At 40.5% G+C, this 17,019-nt stretch overlaps 1 protein-coding gene across 5 annotated transcripts in view; it reads right to left on the bottom strand.

The window, feature by feature from the left end:
- GLS (glutaminase) overlaps positions 1–16,785 on the bottom strand; it is a 59,828-nt gene extending 43,043 nt beyond the window's left edge. For 2 of the 5 annotated variants that reach the window (XM_053947971.1, XM_053947970.1), the window contains exons 1-6: positions 16,358–16,701; positions 8,241–8,337; positions 7,624–7,745; positions 2,646–2,775; positions 1,850–1,929; positions 112–275 (exon numbers count right to left, since the gene is read on the bottom strand). In XM_053947971.1, the coding sequence (XP_053803946.1) occupies positions 112–275; positions 1,850–1,929; positions 2,646–2,775; positions 7,624–7,745; positions 8,241–8,337; positions 16,358–16,701 (937 nt within the window). Of the gene's footprint in view, positions 1–111; positions 276–1,849; positions 1,930–2,645; positions 2,776–3,327; positions 3,355–3,780; positions 3,799–7,623; positions 7,746–8,240; positions 8,338–16,357 lie in introns of those variants that run through there. The other 3 variants (XM_053947969.1, XM_053947973.1, XM_053947972.1) reach the window with 3 other exon arrangements.
- Between the last annotated feature and the right edge of the window lie 234 nt (positions 16,786–17,019).

Here is a 17,019-nt window from a genome sequence, read left to right as displayed (position 1 = left end):
TAAGACTTAAGAGGATCAGTAAAATCAAACAGACTGAAAAAACTTTGTAGGCTCGCCTCATAATTTTCTAAACCTGAGTATTTGCATTTTTAAGTATAATGTATCTCTTACCATCTTCATTCAGGAACAATTTGTTGAATCTTAATCCACTAGGCTCTTTACCAACATATCTGTGCACATACTCCGTGCCAAGATCATTGACAGCAATCGCGTATTTCAAAGGCTTTACGCAGGACTGGAGACAAAATGGAACTTTGGTATCACCCACAGAATGCCTGGGAAAAACACAGATGAAGAGGCTTCAAATTTCCTGTTTGTCAGCTGTGGCAGTAGTGTTAAATGCTTCATCTATCCTTCAACACACAAGGACTATTACAAAAACACCCCAGAAAGCAAAAGCATATTATTACTGAGTCTTATTTTAAAGAGCATAACCATGAGATTTACAGGTTTTAGCAACTGACTCCCTAAGCCAAGCATAACAAAGTCAGTTGCTGACTACTGCAGAGGTAACAAAATAAAAACAAGTTCAGAAATGCATTGGGTATGAGAGCGAAAAATCACCTTAAAGCTCTAGTCTTACACTTATCCTACTCATTTGCAAACCACACACTCAGCAGGGTACAGCTGACCCAAATAGAGCCACTATACTGATTTATGTCTATATAAACAAAGCTTCGTTTTGCAATTCGAGAATAATAATCAAATGACCTTATTTACATTTTCTTTAATAATTGCAAAGATATAGCACTTATTACATGCTATCTTTTGGAAAGTTTACTTTCAGCATCTATGTCAGACTGCACCAAAGAGTGACTCATGCAAGCAGCATATGCCACATTTAGATAGACCAAAAGGCTTGAAGCAGCCACTTGTCTGATGGCAAAATCAGGAGTGTATTTGCTATTCTGTTCTTTGCAGAAAACACAAGAAGGCTTCAGTGAAAATCACAATACCATTTTGGCATTATAAAAGCTAACATTACACAACATTAAGCATTACAAAAATTAACACTATAAGACCTTTCATTAGCACATAATATCCAAAACAAAGCAAAACGCCAATTTAAGTTTTTTTACTATTAATAGATTATAATTCAGACACTTAAACAGGGAGATAATAAAAATTCTTCTGCTCACTTGTACAGCTCCTCCCCCTGAGATTACAGAACATATGGCTAATTAGAAGCAAACATACAACAGATAATGGCAAAATGAACTCCAAGCCACAGCCACCAGAAGCAAGTCTGATGCTCTCAGGAATGCCCCATTCACAAACACAACACATAAAAACTGCAGCTTCCAGAACCTGCAGTAGGACCACAGCAACCTGCAGGTCAGCAGAGCTAAGGAGCACCTTGCATTGTGTACTCAGGGAGACACAGAGCTCATGTTACTTCTCAACTAGGTGGTGCAAGGTATCCCCTTACATCTAGGCTCCTAACTGTCTCTGCTACTCTGAGTTACTAATACTGAGAAAAATAAAATCACTCTGACTAGATCTAAGACCTACATACACCCTTACAGGGGAAAGCTTGATAAGCCTGAAAAGCAAAATCGTATTCAGCTCTGTCCAGTTCCCACATCTTCACTTTCTTTTTAAAGAACATGAATCTGCATTTTTTTTCACTGACACACAGATTATATAAGAATGTTACAGTGAAAACATTAAAATGCAAAGAAGAAGCTAACACTTCAGTACATTGTGACCTACACAGAAAGTTATACAGCTTGATGCACAGGTACTATTAGACCAAGTTTTTCAACTTCCAAGTATTATTGCTACAGAAGCATTGCCTCTATCTTTCCTTGAACTATACCAAGAACAAAATGTAGAAGTTACAATATACCTCTGTCCATCCACGGTGCAAAGTGACACCCCCCACAAATCGGGGCTGAACTTGGCCAGTTGTGGAATATAGTCAGCAACCTATCACAGCATGAAACAGAGACACATTACAATATCCATAATACTTTAGGTTAATTAAAATAAATATCAACAGAAAGAACACACAAGGCACAATTGATTTATTCTACAAATAATCACCTGCTATATCTAAAACTTCATTTAAAATTATTATATTCACTAGATCATTATCAAATGAAACTGTTTTTTAAGTAACATTTTCAGCACATTCAGAGAGGTATCCATGTTCTGTATTACAGCATGTCTCTCATTTTCAAATAATATAAAATTTTTTGTTTGTAACACAGTCTGGAGTTTTACAACTTACTTATTTTAAATAAGCACCAGAATAAATTTTATTTACTAACCAAGGTGCAGTATTAACAATTACTTTCATCACACAATCTAGACAGATGTGTAGAGCGGCATAATTTTTCTATAGCCTGACTGTAGTCTGACAAATTATACAGCAATTTTATAGTTTATCTAAAATAAAGAAAAAATAATGCTATTTTCATATTCCAACATCAAAATGCTACAAGACTCTTAGAGGCTGTGAACTGTATTTCTAACACAGTTCACAAATTGCAGGCATAACTGAACTTCCAAAATCCTTTCATCAAGTTACCAGTTTAATTTTGCTACAAATGTTAAGAAAAACCTGTCTAGTTAACCAACGATGCATTTGGTTAATACTGAAAATCTACACAAGTTTGAAGCTGAATTTACAAAGCAGTTACCTTTCCTCCAGATTGTTTTTTAGCACTTTCATACAGTTCATCAATATGGGAAGTAAATGACATAAAATCTGGAATGACAAACTTCCTTCTGAAAGCTTGAGTAAGCAACACAATATTACTCTGTACACACCTGTAAAAAGTTAAAAACATTTATTAGTACTTTGACAATGTACTGTGAAAAAGCAATTACACGTTATTTAATTAGGACCTTCAGTCCCTTGAAGGTACATGCCTACAAAAACAAGTCCTTATTACTTTTCTGATTTGCCACTCTATTTTTTTAAATTAGTTGTAATAGCTTTACTGCATTCATTTTTATTCCCTTCTACTTAAAGCTCTCTTTTGAAGTTTCAACTGTGAAGCTGTACTGCAAAGTATTATCAACCTGCCTTCAAGTAGCACCTCAGCCTGCAAAAAGGATCTAAAGCACCCAATTCTTGGGATCAAACCATCTGAAGTTTATCTAACCCAGTCCTTGTCTAAAAAAGTGCTAATTTTAGAGTTAGATCAGACTTGGGAGGTTCAGGGTTGCTTTCACTTCACTGTTTCACTATGAACAGGTGAGAACGCTGCCAACAGACCAAACTGGAACGTGATTCCACTCTTAATAAGAAAAAAAAAACCCTGTGGAAAAACTTGATAACATCTCCTGAACTAAGCAAAAGTTAACAGCTTGCCGTACTGCAAGTTTCTTCTTTCAAATCCCCAGCACTCAAGGAATCTCTGTTGCCTTTCAGCCCAGAAAACACAGTTACGCTATCGGCCACACCCTCTGAACGTCAGCCCATCTGGGACAGCTAAAAAAGCGACGAGGTAAAAAGGAAAAGACTTATCTAGGACAAACAGAAGGAAGGATGAAAACACAAACTGAGACATGCTGAAAGTGGTGTGTCCGTGGGTGAGAGAGGAGAGCAATTGGCAGCCATTATCAAGTCAGTTGAAATATGACCTGATAAAAGGTATTAACAGCCCTATCCCAGGGCAAGAAGCACAAAGGCAGGTTTAGCAGCAAACAAACAGTTAACACCTTCACACCGTGCCTTCTGGCAGTGTTGACAGAAGCAGACACATACTATTAATGCAGGCAAATAGAAAGTTAAGAACATCTAGGCACATGCTACCAAGAAGAGCATACCTTCCAATTAAGACTTATTCAGAAAAAAAATAATTTTTAGGGAAATGTTTTCACTTAGAATAGATATTTCAATAACCCTGGTATTAAAAGTCATCACCAGTTCAAAAGGAAGGTGCATGAAGACCAGTGAAGAGATAGAATTATCCTCCCTTTGAATCCCCCCTCTTTTTCTAAGCCTTTAAACTCCTCCTACTTCCAGTACTTTATCAACTGATACCCGTTTCAAATGCTGATAGGCACTACTTTCCGAAAGTGAAAGAGAAACTGAAGTTTCCGATGTACACAGTCACCTTACAAACTGCTGTATGTAATACGCAGCTCTCTTAGCCTATGTTAAAATTGCAGTTGAGCTGTTTTTGTTGCAATCTGTCATATTTTTTCCTGTATCTTGCAAAAACTGCTGTTTGCTTTTGTTCCCAGCAGCTTCCAATTACAGTCACCTACTCTAGGTGCAAAACTCCTTTTCAAAAGTAATTAATAACACTGAGAGCAGCTACGTGTGCAGAAGTAGTAACAACATAACATGCACTAGGTTCAAACTTCAGATGCACTTGTACATTGTCTGTACTACCTGGGCAGCATTAAGCACTCCTGTAAGAAAAAACAAATATCTGAAGTTCACCCAAACCTTTTAGAACAATTCAATACAAAGTCTGGAAAACAAGAAGGCAGTATGCACTGAAATACAGTCTTCTTAAGGTCACATTATGTTTCTGAAACAAGAAGGGCATTTATACACTTAAAATTTACACCAAGACTATGATGCTCACTTCAGCAGTTCAATCCCTTTAATGTACAGAAATGGCTGTTCTGGTGAAGCACTACTTATTGTTACCAATTTTTCCCAGACTCTGCCAAGGTCACTGTCTGGGTATTTATCCTGGGTATTTACTCCTTTACCCAAGCAAGTCGTATGAATTCACAGACTAAATTAAATATGAGGGTTCAAGTAATCTAGATGGGAATTCAGACCAATAGGTCAAAATAACAGAGTTCTTGTGTCTCCCTTTAACAGGACACTAAACAGGTTTGACAGTTTTCAGTCAGCCAGGACATGAGCAATGACAGCCTCTAAAATTCTGCAGCTGACATCTCCTCCCCACCGAAGTAATTAACTAATTATGTTCCAGGTAACCCTCTGGAGATGGCTGGCCTCAGGCTCCAAAGAAGTGGAGTAATAGGAAAAGATCACAGGGAGGAATTTAAGTAAATAATTATACTGATAAATAAAAACCTTTCTACAGTCAAATATTGTGAACAACTTGGCACCTATCTCTCACATAGTTTAGTGGTGTACAGAATAGGTACACTAAAAATGTCCTACTTTACATTCTTCCATTTTGACAAACTTTACAATCTCAACCTAAAATAAAAAGGAAAAAAACAAAAAAGAACTCTCTTGCCAAATCCAAATCCAAGCATTTCCTGCCCCACTTTAAAAAATGCCATTTCAAACTATAATTTTTTCCTGATACATTTTGGTTAGGAACATTAGCCCACAAGTCTTATGATCAATATTAACTGTCAATGATTTGTATAACCAAGTTTGAAAGCAACAGTTTGAGTTTTGGAAATTGCATCTTTGTTCTCTAGCATAAAGCTAGGATCATTTTGCTTCCTTCACCACCTGTTAGGTTTATCCATTATTTTTCAAGTTCTGACTCAGATTGCTTATTACTGCTTCCCTACACAAAGCAACCCAAGTTTCATCTACCAACAGATAAATTGTTGAGTATTATTATTATAACAGAGTACTATTATATTAAGTAGTACCAAAAAGAAAAAAAGGAAAGAAAAAAATTCTCATAGCAAGCTAACCAGCATGTTGCACTGCCTTCAGTAGCAGCCCGGTCTCACCCTGCAAAGACCACATTATGTTACACAAATGCAACATGAACAGCTAATTCATTAATTTAGCAACACTCCCTCTGAAATGTGCACCTCAGAAATCTTCAACTTAATAAATTCTGCAGATGAAAAATTAAAGTCCAAGTTGTTCTGCCTGTAACATGAAGATTCTTTCTAATGTGTAGAGTGCTGTAAAGCCAAAAAACTTCAAAATAATGCAATTTTAGTCAAATTGGAGGCTAATGTTTAGAACCACTAAAAATGCATACAGAATGACAGACAATACAGCTGCATGAGCTGGTGTATTTTACAGGTAATTTCTACTGGACTTGATTGATTTAGTCAAACTTATGCTACCACTATTCCAGATCACTTAACCTTGATACCTTATTTGATCTGGCAGCTTTGGATTCAAATGCAAGAGAAGAATTACACCACTGACTTTTACGTTTAGGGAACTGAAGCTTTCAAGTCCTGACATAAGTACACCTGACTAGATACATTATTATATTTCACACCTTAAACACTTGTAGAAGAAAATACAGGGGCCCTGTGCAAGCCTCTTCACAACAAAAGCAGTGTCCCTACAAGGGACAGGTAAATAAAGTTCAGGGGTTTTTAATTTACAGAAAAGGTTACAAAGGAACCCTCTGCTGCTGCTAAGAAAAGCTTGCTCTGTGAAATAAGATTCACCTCTCCACCTCTGTATAATCTTTACATTCAAAATTCTTCCTGCTCAAGAAGCAACCATGTAAGCTTTCCACAAATTGTTATAGTAATGACTACTCTCCTCCCACAGTGGATCAAATCCCAGAGATGTGACACAGAACATAAAATAATCCTGCTAATCAGCAATCAATTCTTTTTCAAATGCAGAGCCCTTGCCTAAAACATAATTCAGTTTACTGTGACAAATAAGCCTTTTAGTATAAATGTAACACATAATAGCAAATGCCTTTCCTTTCCAATCCATCCATACACCCAGGAAGGTTTCTGAATCTAACAATTTAGAGTTCTTACTCTGCTGACAATAAAAACAGTGAAGACATGGTCTATAACTTAAGACAGGAGTAAAGTTAGTCCATGCTGGACCTTTACAAAGTATCTCACATCTGCTTAATTATTTGACTGGCTATTTTGCTGCACACAGAGATGTTAACTTCTTCTCAATCTATTTCCAAAAATGTTTAATTTTATTTATATATATATTTATACCTACATAAACTATGTAAATGCATAAGTATAGCCTAAGTATATACTGTATATATTTTATATACCTATATGTACATAAAATGTATTATATATATACACTTAAAAATTGTATGTGTAAATAAGTTTTAGGTATTATGATCTACCCTGCAAATGGAATAAAAATGCAGACAGAAAAATAGTCTAAAAATTTCAGAAGACAACCTGAATAGTGTTTATACTTCTCAGCTGACTACAGACTTTGCTAAAAAAAAATCAAACAAAAGCATCACTAAAATAGAGCACACAGATAATTTCCAAAACAAACCAACGTCTGCAATCCTAACCCCTCTCATCTCCACGTATCTTGAAATTTAACAACACCGTTTTCCACACACTCACTTTTAGAATGATATACATGCTCTGAACATCTCACCACACAGAAGCAGCATCCTGAACTTCAGATCAAAAACTGACAATACAGTGAGAGAGCAGTTTTATGTAATCATACTAAACACTTCATGCTGCATCAATTAATTTTGTTTGGCACCAGACCAAGAGTTGCACTATGGGGCCAGACAAACATGCAAACAACACTGACACATTAAGCTCTTGTGGAGATCACACAGCCTGTCTGCTGCATGAAATCTGAGAACCAACTTTTATCAAAACAGCATCAGGAGTGTGTGTTTGACTCCCTTTCTAATCAATTTATATACCTCATGTCTCTCCATAAGACAGCACTCAGTAACACACAGAGAGCATTCATTCAGAATTATACAGTTACATAACTGACAGAAAGTTTACTTTTTAAAAAGGTCTTTGTCCAGCATAACACCATCTGAAGTAGTCTGAAGAGTCAGTCTTAGCATATCCATGCACTCTTTCAGTCGAGGATCAGATGTACGTAATCCTGTAGATTTGAGTGCCTATTACAATAAAACAATAATTACTAAGTGAAAAAATATGCTATTACAATCAAGTTATCTACTGCTCAGCATTTATCACTGTAAGAGATCTGCCAGTGCATCATCAGAGACACTGTAACACTTCACTGATTCTTTAGCAATTTCCTTTGGCCATTTTGGCTGCACTTTATGTCAAAACATTAATGTTTTTTGAAATTCAGTGGTCCAACTACATTTTACACAAGCACATATCATACCGAGCCATGCTACAGGCACAGCTGCTTTCAAGCATACTCTTTTCCACATCAAAGAAGTGAATAATAACACTAGTATTAATATACTCATTCTCTTACTTAACTACAGAAACAGCACTGGTGGGGGGGGGAAATAATACATTCCTTCCCTCAGATAAGCAAGTACAACAGAAATTCTTTGCTTTGCATTCTTGCATTTAAAATGTTAAAATAACCTTGCAGTAGTTACCTTTCATACAGCACTTTGGAACAGTAAACTTACAGTTATGAATTTATGAACTGGTATTTTTTCTTGTCCTTCTGCAATAGTATAGAAAAGCAGATCTTCTAAGCTGGGAAGGAGACCTTGTTTCATTTTACTGGAAAACAGAAAAAAAAGCATAGATTGTTTTAGTGCCTATTTTTATTTATACACATTTTTGCATTATCCTCAGGGAAACACATTTTCACTGCTACCACTAATTTCAAAGAACGTTTTCATCAGTGAATACAAAGTTTAGTTAGACTGCAAGTAGAAAGAAAATGGTAGTATTTCAAGTAGCATACATAGATTTTACAGTAGCAAACATTCTTAACTGCAGTTCAGTCATATTTTTACTGTTATACATTTACCGCTAAGATTAGATTTTGATTTTTTGGGAGAAGATTAATCACATATCCCTCTTTTTGATGTTACCAAGGATAGGTATGTTACTTGCAGAGGATAAATTATTTATAAGATTCCAGGATGTACACGCCTCATAATGAAGTTGTAGAGCATACTGACCCAACTGTTCTACAGGCAAAAGGAGGACACAATAATTATGTCATATTTTCTTCCAAACAGCCCCTTTTCAGGACTCCACAGTGGAGTCCTAAAGTCCTTATCCTTCTAGAAGCTTATGTAAGCCCCATCAGTTACCATGAAACAAGCAATGCCATCTGCAGCATAATAGAGCACCTGAAGCAGAAGGAGTGACTCTCATCACACCTACTTAGCTAAGTAAACCCGGTGTAGATGCACCTTTAATGGTCACTGTGCTTATCAGTGTAAACACACCACTCTCCAAGGGTCCCAGGTGTTACCTGTTTCACTCTGAGATATGCTTCCCCTACACCTGCAGGTTCTCATTACCTGTATCTCCATTTCATGTGAAATCTGAAGGAAACCTACCAAACTAAGCACTCTGATTCCTTCTAAGACAGAAAGCTGTAGTACTGAAAGCTTTCCCTTCCCTTTGAAGTTTACAGATGTAACCTGTAAAAAGTATAAAAATATTCCTTGATATTCCAAAGCACAAGCAGTAGGCACTGCTTACAGGGCAAGTCTTGACACTTGCCCTGTAAGCAGTGCCCACTACACTTCCAGACTGAGAGGGGCAGCGACAGCAAAGGGATTCTGGTTCTTTGGTCGCCTGAAGTGCCCAGGTTTGTTTCCAGGCAAAAAAAGACAATGTTCTAACGTATGACAAACAAAAATACTTAAAACCAAAAGAAAAAAAATGTAGGTAGTAACTAAAATGCAGAGTATGCAGTCTTACACTATTTTAACCATCAGTTTTATAAAGATCTATCTTATAATCTATTATACTGGCAATACTTTGTTACCATACAGTAATAGATAAACTATTGCCTGAAACTAGAATGCTCAGTGGCAATTTATGTATTTTTATACATTTATTCATGTGTTTACAAAAAGTAGGTCCAAATTCTGGTCACTGAAGTTGTCAAGAGATTAGTAAATCTTTGAATAACAGAACTCAGGGTTACAACTGCAAAAATAAAATGCTACAGCTAAGCAAAGATCCTAGATAAACCAATGCAATCTTACTGACTGACGTTTAATCCTCTCCTCTCCCAATACTTGCACAAGTCAGATTTATGATTATTTTTAATAAAAATATGATTATACCCAAATACTTGTATAAATTTAAGACAACCTCTAGATTGCCCTTGCCTCCCTCCTTTCCTTGTAACTAGCTGTGAAAACCAGTAGTAAAAACTATCACCTCTCATTTTCCAATTTAAAACCCTGTACTTACATACTAAGAACAGAAGACGGCTTTGTAAGCCAACAGAACTTTCCTTGTCTCACAGTCTAAATTTTTTTAATTTAAATTATGCTGGCTGACTAATGCACAGACAGGCTGGCAATTCAACCAAGACAAACGTTTGCAACTACCTCAAGCAAATTCCTGAACAACCCTTTTCCCAAAGAAAATTCAGGTCTTCCAGGCAGCATGTTTCACTTTCAATCCTTTGGGACAGTATGTCCAGTCAAGCCAACAGAACCAGAACTACCAACACAGCAACTAAAGCTTTAGGATGTCTACATCCTAATTCTGCAGGGAACTAATTTTAAAAGTTATGCTAAGTTGCATCATCTACACCCCTACATCTTCATCATTTACATAAAGCATTCAACTGAGCTCCCCAAAACGTCAAGATTTCATGTTTTAAGGAATGTCTCTGCTACACGAGTCATTTCTGGACTGCTGAAGGTTTGGCAGAGGAAACTTCCCTATTTCACTTTGGCAAAACTAGCCAGCAAACACACTGAGAAATGTTAACTGATAACCTATTTAATTACACATTTCTGAGCAATTACTCAATTTTACAGCTGTTCCAAGTATGAAATTTCTATCTGGAAAGATGCAGAAAAATACTTCAGCCATTTAACCAAGATTTTACCTGCCTCTTCATAAGATTTTAATCTATTAAAGAGATGTGCACCTTTCACAGCAGAAAATCTCTCAACATGGTTTTCATATCTTTCACATCTGCTGTTGTTCAATATTGGGTCACTCAGCCTAATTAAACAACGGAGCTGCACAGATGACCAAAGCAAAGAGGATGACATTCAATACATTTACAGAAAATTGCTCCTTGTCAAATAGTCCATCTTTTGGTAAAGTTTATCAGCTAAATAGGGGTGAAAAGGCTTGCTCTGCAGTTTATCAGATCAGTGATGTCAGTAACTAATGTTTGCTTAACCTAAAAGATGTGTTTTGGCACTGTGAACACACTTAGCAAGACAATTCTTTTCCACACACGTAAAAAGCTGTTTTTCAGGTCAGGGAACTTGCAATTTTCACAGTCAAATTAAGTGGAAATTCCAGATTTCATAAATAATGACTTTTGATATTTCTTTACCTTCTTGGGGAAAAAAAAAAGGCACCAGACTATTAAACAACTAGATTTCTTTGGTAGTATACTAATCTGTGGACTACAAGACTGCTAGACTGGTTTTTTAAATTAAAAAAAAAAAAAACATAGGCATTCCAAGCACAAGGACTTTGCAGTCCTTCTTTCAGTTCCTCCTTTTGCATCAGTACCACGTCTATACCAGATTCGGGGGGAGGGGGGGACGACTTCATTTTAACAAATGCTGAATTTCTAGGATAAAAACAACATTGAATTTCAAGTAACGTGGAAGATTCTTACTCCATACTTCAGGATAGAACTGCCAAAATGTAGAACAGGACTTACAGAACAAATTATATAAAATTATGATATTGCTAATAATAGTTTCAGGCATTATTAACAAATATGACACCAGTCATAAAATGAGGTTACAATTACTATCACAAACAATGGTCCCTTGGGGACCATTGAAGATCTTCATCAATGACACCGACAGGGAGACTGAATGAAGCCTCAGCACGTTTGCCAATGACACCAAGCTGAACGGTGCAGGTGACAAGCCTGAGGGGTGGGCCAATATCCAGAGGGACCTGGACACACTCAAGAAGCTTGTTCAGGTGTGAACCTCGTGAAGCTCAGCAAGGTAAAGTGCAGGGTTCTACACCTGGGCCACGGTAACTCCTGGAATCAACACAGCCTGGGGGAAGAACAGATCAAGAGCAGCCCTGCTGAGAAGGATTTGTGGGTGCTGGTGGAGGAGTGGCTGGACACAACCCAGGCACGGGCACTCGGAGCTGGGCTGCATCCAGAGCAGTGTGGGCAGCAGGTCAACGGAGGGAATTTTCCCCTTTGCTCCGCTCTGCTGAGACCCCACACAGAGTACTACACTCAGCTCTGGGGCCCTCAGCACAGGAATGACACCAGCCCACTGGAGCAGGTCTGGAGGAAGCCACCAAGATGGCCAGAGGGATGAGCACCTCCCCCCTAAGAGGTAAGGCTCAAGGAACTAGGGGTGCTCAGCCTGGAGAAGAGGAGGGTCCTGGGAGACCTCACTGCAGCCTTTCAGTACCTACAGTGAGTCTGCAAGAGAGATGGGGACAGGCTTTTAGCAGGGTCGCAACAGGACAAGGTGTAATGGTTTTCCACTAAAAGAGGGCAGCTTTATATTAGATATAATGAAGAAATTTTATGGTGAAGGTGGTGAAATGCCAGAAGAGGCTGTCTGGTGAAGTGGTAAATGCCCCACCCCTGGAAACATTCAAGGTCAGATTGCATGAGGCTCTCAGCAGCCTGATCTGGTTGAAGATGTCCCTGCTCACTGCAGAGGGGCTTGGACTAAGTGACCTTTAAATGGTCTCTTCCAATCCAAACTATTTTGGGATTCTATGGAAGCTACAAGTCACAGTCAGCAGCCACTCTACCTAAGACAGGCACTTGAAGAAGTTGTCACCATGCTACAGATGCTGTATATCTTGGCTGTATCTCCAACACTGGTCAAGTCACTAAGTAACTGCTTTCTGTCCACTCCTATAGTGAGACACTGGTCCCATAACAGAGGTGGGCAGCTATTTACCCAAGAACTACCAAGGTTCAAGAACAAACTACATATTTATAAACTCAGACCAAAGATAGACATGTTTAGTAGCTAAAAAAGAGCTTCTGGTAAAAAAAAAAAAAAAAAAAAAAAAAAAAAAACACAAAAAACTTTAGCTTCAAAACCTTGGCCTCTACAGATGAAAGGTCTCATAAAAGTGCACTTCTGTTTCCAGCATCTCTGAGTATTGTATCCACCATACAACACTGCCTAGTTACTTGTTATTCCTCTGTTATCTGGCCTGCTAAAGCAAATTTATTTTGAAAAGTATCTCCAGAATTCATCCCTGCCCTTAAAAAAGGGCACTACCACTCCCTTGTCATTAAAAAAACAAAACAAAACACTTCCTTTAACTGTTTGGTGATATTCTACATACTAGCATCTAGCACTATTGCAACCTAGCTAAAAAAAAGTGAGCAATTTAGCTTTCAAAAGTTAAGGTCACTCACGTTTTGCTCCTCTCACTCACCTTAATCAAGGCATTTTTAATTTAGAAATAGCTTCTACTAAGATAAACTGTTTTATCCTTTTACTGTCCAGTACAAGATGCAAGATAAACTCTTACACTGAAAGTAAAAGCAAGCAAAGAACAGTTACACTGAAAGCAGGAGCAAAGCATATTAAATATTACACATGTCTATAACTTAGGAGTGTATTAGGCTACTGCTTTTTAATAACTCAGGCATAAGCATAGATGCTATTGTGTTTTAATCCACAATTCCTATTAATTAAATTTACTGGTCTGTGACCTCTCTCAGTTTAAGCTCAATTATTTTGCCTTTAAGTTTCAGTTGGATACACAGTGTGAAGGCTGGGTAGCAGCAATAAGGAGATGGTGGAAGATGTTATGGAAAAAAATGCACCAGGGGATCTGGTTATGCAATGGGATACTAGTTATTTCATCAGCCACAGACCTCAAAATTTATTCTCACTATGAAGAACTGAACTGTTCTAAATTTCTGTATAGTCCTTGAACAGAACACTTTAGGCTTTTACTTGCAACTCCTACTCTGTACACAAGAAGTGTTAGGAAAGCAAATAAACAGGAAAACCTTACTGCTGTCTTTTGACATCATGGGTTATTTCAGTATCCCAGAACCATGACCTTATAATCAAATAGAAAAAAACCAGCCCCAACACTAACTAAAAAAGAAAAAGGCTATTGCCAGTTGAGTCCACAAACCATTTGTCAAACACCACTCAAATGTTAAGATACTACAGATGGCAAAGTGCTGGAATCAGCAGAATACAGACTGCACTGACTTAGCCCAGTTGTCAGTGCTGTTCAGACACCTGTCTTTTGAAGAACCTCACTTTTCTTCTCAACCCTGTACTCTGTATTAATATAGCAATGATTTCCACATGGAATGTACCATTTAAAAACACTTGAAGGAAGATTATCAAGAGTTCTGCTTCAAGAAAAGTAAGAATGAAAGTATCCAGCAGCCTGACTAATGTGCCACCAGGAATTCCTGCACAATCTGAAATTAAAGAAACCTTCTAGCTTCTTCTGTAACTTCATGCAAGATGTTTTACAGAATTTCTCCCTGTTCATTTTGCGGTAAGATTTAAAGAACAATCATCTAACTTTAAAATACATCCTTTTGTCAAAAGCAAAAAATTATTAAAAGTCTTTAACTGGTTTGTGATTACACAGCTTTACCACACATGCTAGAAATTAAAGAATTTCCCTAATTGATGCTAGCTGTAGGAAGCTAATAACAGCTCCGTTTAAGAAAATGTCACCTCTTCAATAAATCACTTTTCCAATACCCTCAAAAACCCATCACAGCTGTCATGATGTTTTTTTCCGAAGTTTTTAATGTCTTTGTGTATTTCTGCTTGAAAACAGAATTGCAGTCTTTGTAAACCACACCTATTTGACTATAGAAGAATATTTTTTTGCTCCAAAATATTATATAGAGAGCTAATTCAAAGAGGAGACTTCGTATTTGTTGAACAACGGCATAAATTTAAAAATAATACCCGTTATGATTGTGTATTATCTTGCATACAGTTACATAACCTGATGGGCATGCATTTCTTAAGGCATCTGACAGCAGAAGTAACTGGTGATGCCTTTAAAGCAGGCTGTACCCCACTGAACCAGGCTGAGTAGCTAACGCATCTGGGGGGAAAAAGCAGAGAAGAACAAGGTCACAGCCTCTCTCCCCACCTGCCATATTGAAATTCATGCTAAAATAAACCCCACAAACCACAACTCAAAAGCAGAACTATTAACAAGCTAAGGGCTGAAGATTTCCTGACTGGCTTTGTAGAATCTTTTCTAGACTAATAGAGACTTTGCTATTAGTCTAGCAAACAAGTCGGATATCAGGAGTGTCAAACAAGGTACTCCTTTCTCGGCCCTGTTTCTTCTGTCATTTGCTCTTTTCATCTAGGTAATAAGCATAGCAAAGCCTGAGAAAGCAGCTTGAGTTTAATTTTAATTATGCCACCCCATAATCAGCGCACAGAGTGCCTACAGGAATGCCACGGGGCACATTTCAAACATATACAAAGGAGAAGTCTTCATGGGGCTTGCAGTTGAACTGTCAAACTTCTTGTAAAAGGTTATCTGAGATTCTAAATGTATCCAGGTTCAAACAGACAATTACAGACTGTCAAGACAGGGGGTGTAGGAAATGAATACTCAAGACTTGCATAATGCTGAAGACTAACAGAGAAGAATGCTCTGCCAAACCGTTTACCTCATCATTATACTCAGCCCCTGGTATCCACTCATCAGTCATTACCAGGTACAAAAAGTGGAGCTGATACACCTGTCTCCAATAATTTTTGTTTTTTTTTTTTTTTTTTTTAAGGAGTATTTCAGTTTCTGAGTGAAGGAATATCAACTCCATAGAAATATACAGCCTTATCATTCTACTACCTGCACATACTTTGTCACTAAGGGACAAGTAAGGACCTCGGCACAGGCACACATCCTGAAGCACCTATAAACATCTGAACTCACCACGTACGGATGGCAGAATCTCTCCCTGACTGCACTAGATTACAGAATTGCTAGGGCTCGAAGGGACCTCTGGAGATCACCCAGTCCCCAGTGCCCCTGCCAAGGCTGGGTCACCCTAGGGCAGGTTACACAGGAAAGCACCCGGGTGGATACAGACGCGGAGAAGACAGCGCTGCAAAACTTCCAAGGCAGCACTACGCACCATGCACACTGCCTTTAATAATTAATGCGAGATGACACAGCTTTCGCTTCTCTTGAAAAATATTTTTAGCCAAGTGGAAGCGCTACCAAAACCACCCTACCACCTGCGCCGGGCCTCTCCACGGACGGCGCCCCCGCACACAGGCGGGAGGGACCCCCGGGGCTGCCGGGGGAAGCCCGGGGCGCTGCCTGGGCCCCACGCCGCGGCGAGCGGAGCCCCGAGGGGCGCACACGCCCCCCGCCATGCGTGTGCGCCTCCCTCCCGCTGCGAGCCGCCGGCCGGGACCCGCCGGCGGCCGGGCCCGCACCACCCGTGGAGCGGCCGGGATGGACCCCGGAGCCCCGGGGTCCCCGCACCTGCCGGGGAAGCACCCGCCCGGCCCGGCCCGGCCCCTTCCGCAGGCACCACGCGTGCGAAGGAGAGGCGGCGCTCACATGGCGCCTCCGCATCATCCCCCGCGCACGCCGCCCCCTCCACACTCACTTCTCCCCGCCGCCGCCTACGGCCACCTCCTTGCCGCCGCCGCCGTGGTTATTGTTGTGGCCGCTGTCGGAGGGGGGCTCGCCGGGAGTCGGCGACGGCGCCTGCGCCCCCTTCCCCGGCTCCTCCAAGGCTCCCTCCGAGCGGGTGCACAGACCTCGCGCTGACGGCAGCGCCGCCGGGCCGCGGCGGGCGGCGGGCGGGCTAGCGCCGAGAGCGGCGAGCGGCGGCTGGAGGCGTCTGGTCCCGGCGGCGGGAGCCGGGGCCGGGGCCCCGCCGCCGGCCGCCCCCGGCGGGCCGAGCAGCAGCAGCTCCCGCAGCAGCGCCGAGCGCCACAGCCGCATCATCCTGCGCCACCGCGCCGACTGCCCGCCGCGCCGCCCGGCCGCGCCTCTCGCACCGCGCCGCGCCCGCCCCCCGCCGCGCTCCATTGGCCGAGCCCGCTTAACTGTCAGGCGTGCGGCGCGCCCATTGGCCGGAGGGGACGTCACTCAGGGCCGCCGCCACGCCCCCGGCGCGGGCCGCGTCTCCCCGCGGGGCCGCTGGTGTCGCGCGCGGCCGGCGGGGCGGGAGCAGCAGCGCCCCAAGCGGGCGGAGCCGGAGCGCTGAGCGGGCCGCGGGGCGCCGCCTCCCTCCCTCATTCCTTTGCTCCCTCCTTCCTTTCC

The sequence above is a fragment of the Vidua chalybeata genome, chromosome 7, assembly GCF_026979565.1.
Source record: "Vidua chalybeata isolate OUT-0048 chromosome 7, bVidCha1 merged haplotype, whole genome shotgun sequence".
Lineage (NCBI taxonomy): Eukaryota > Metazoa > Chordata > Aves > Passeriformes > Viduidae > Vidua > Vidua chalybeata.
Note: the sequence above shows the minus strand (reverse complement) of the source record. Positions and strands in the feature narration are given on the sequence as shown.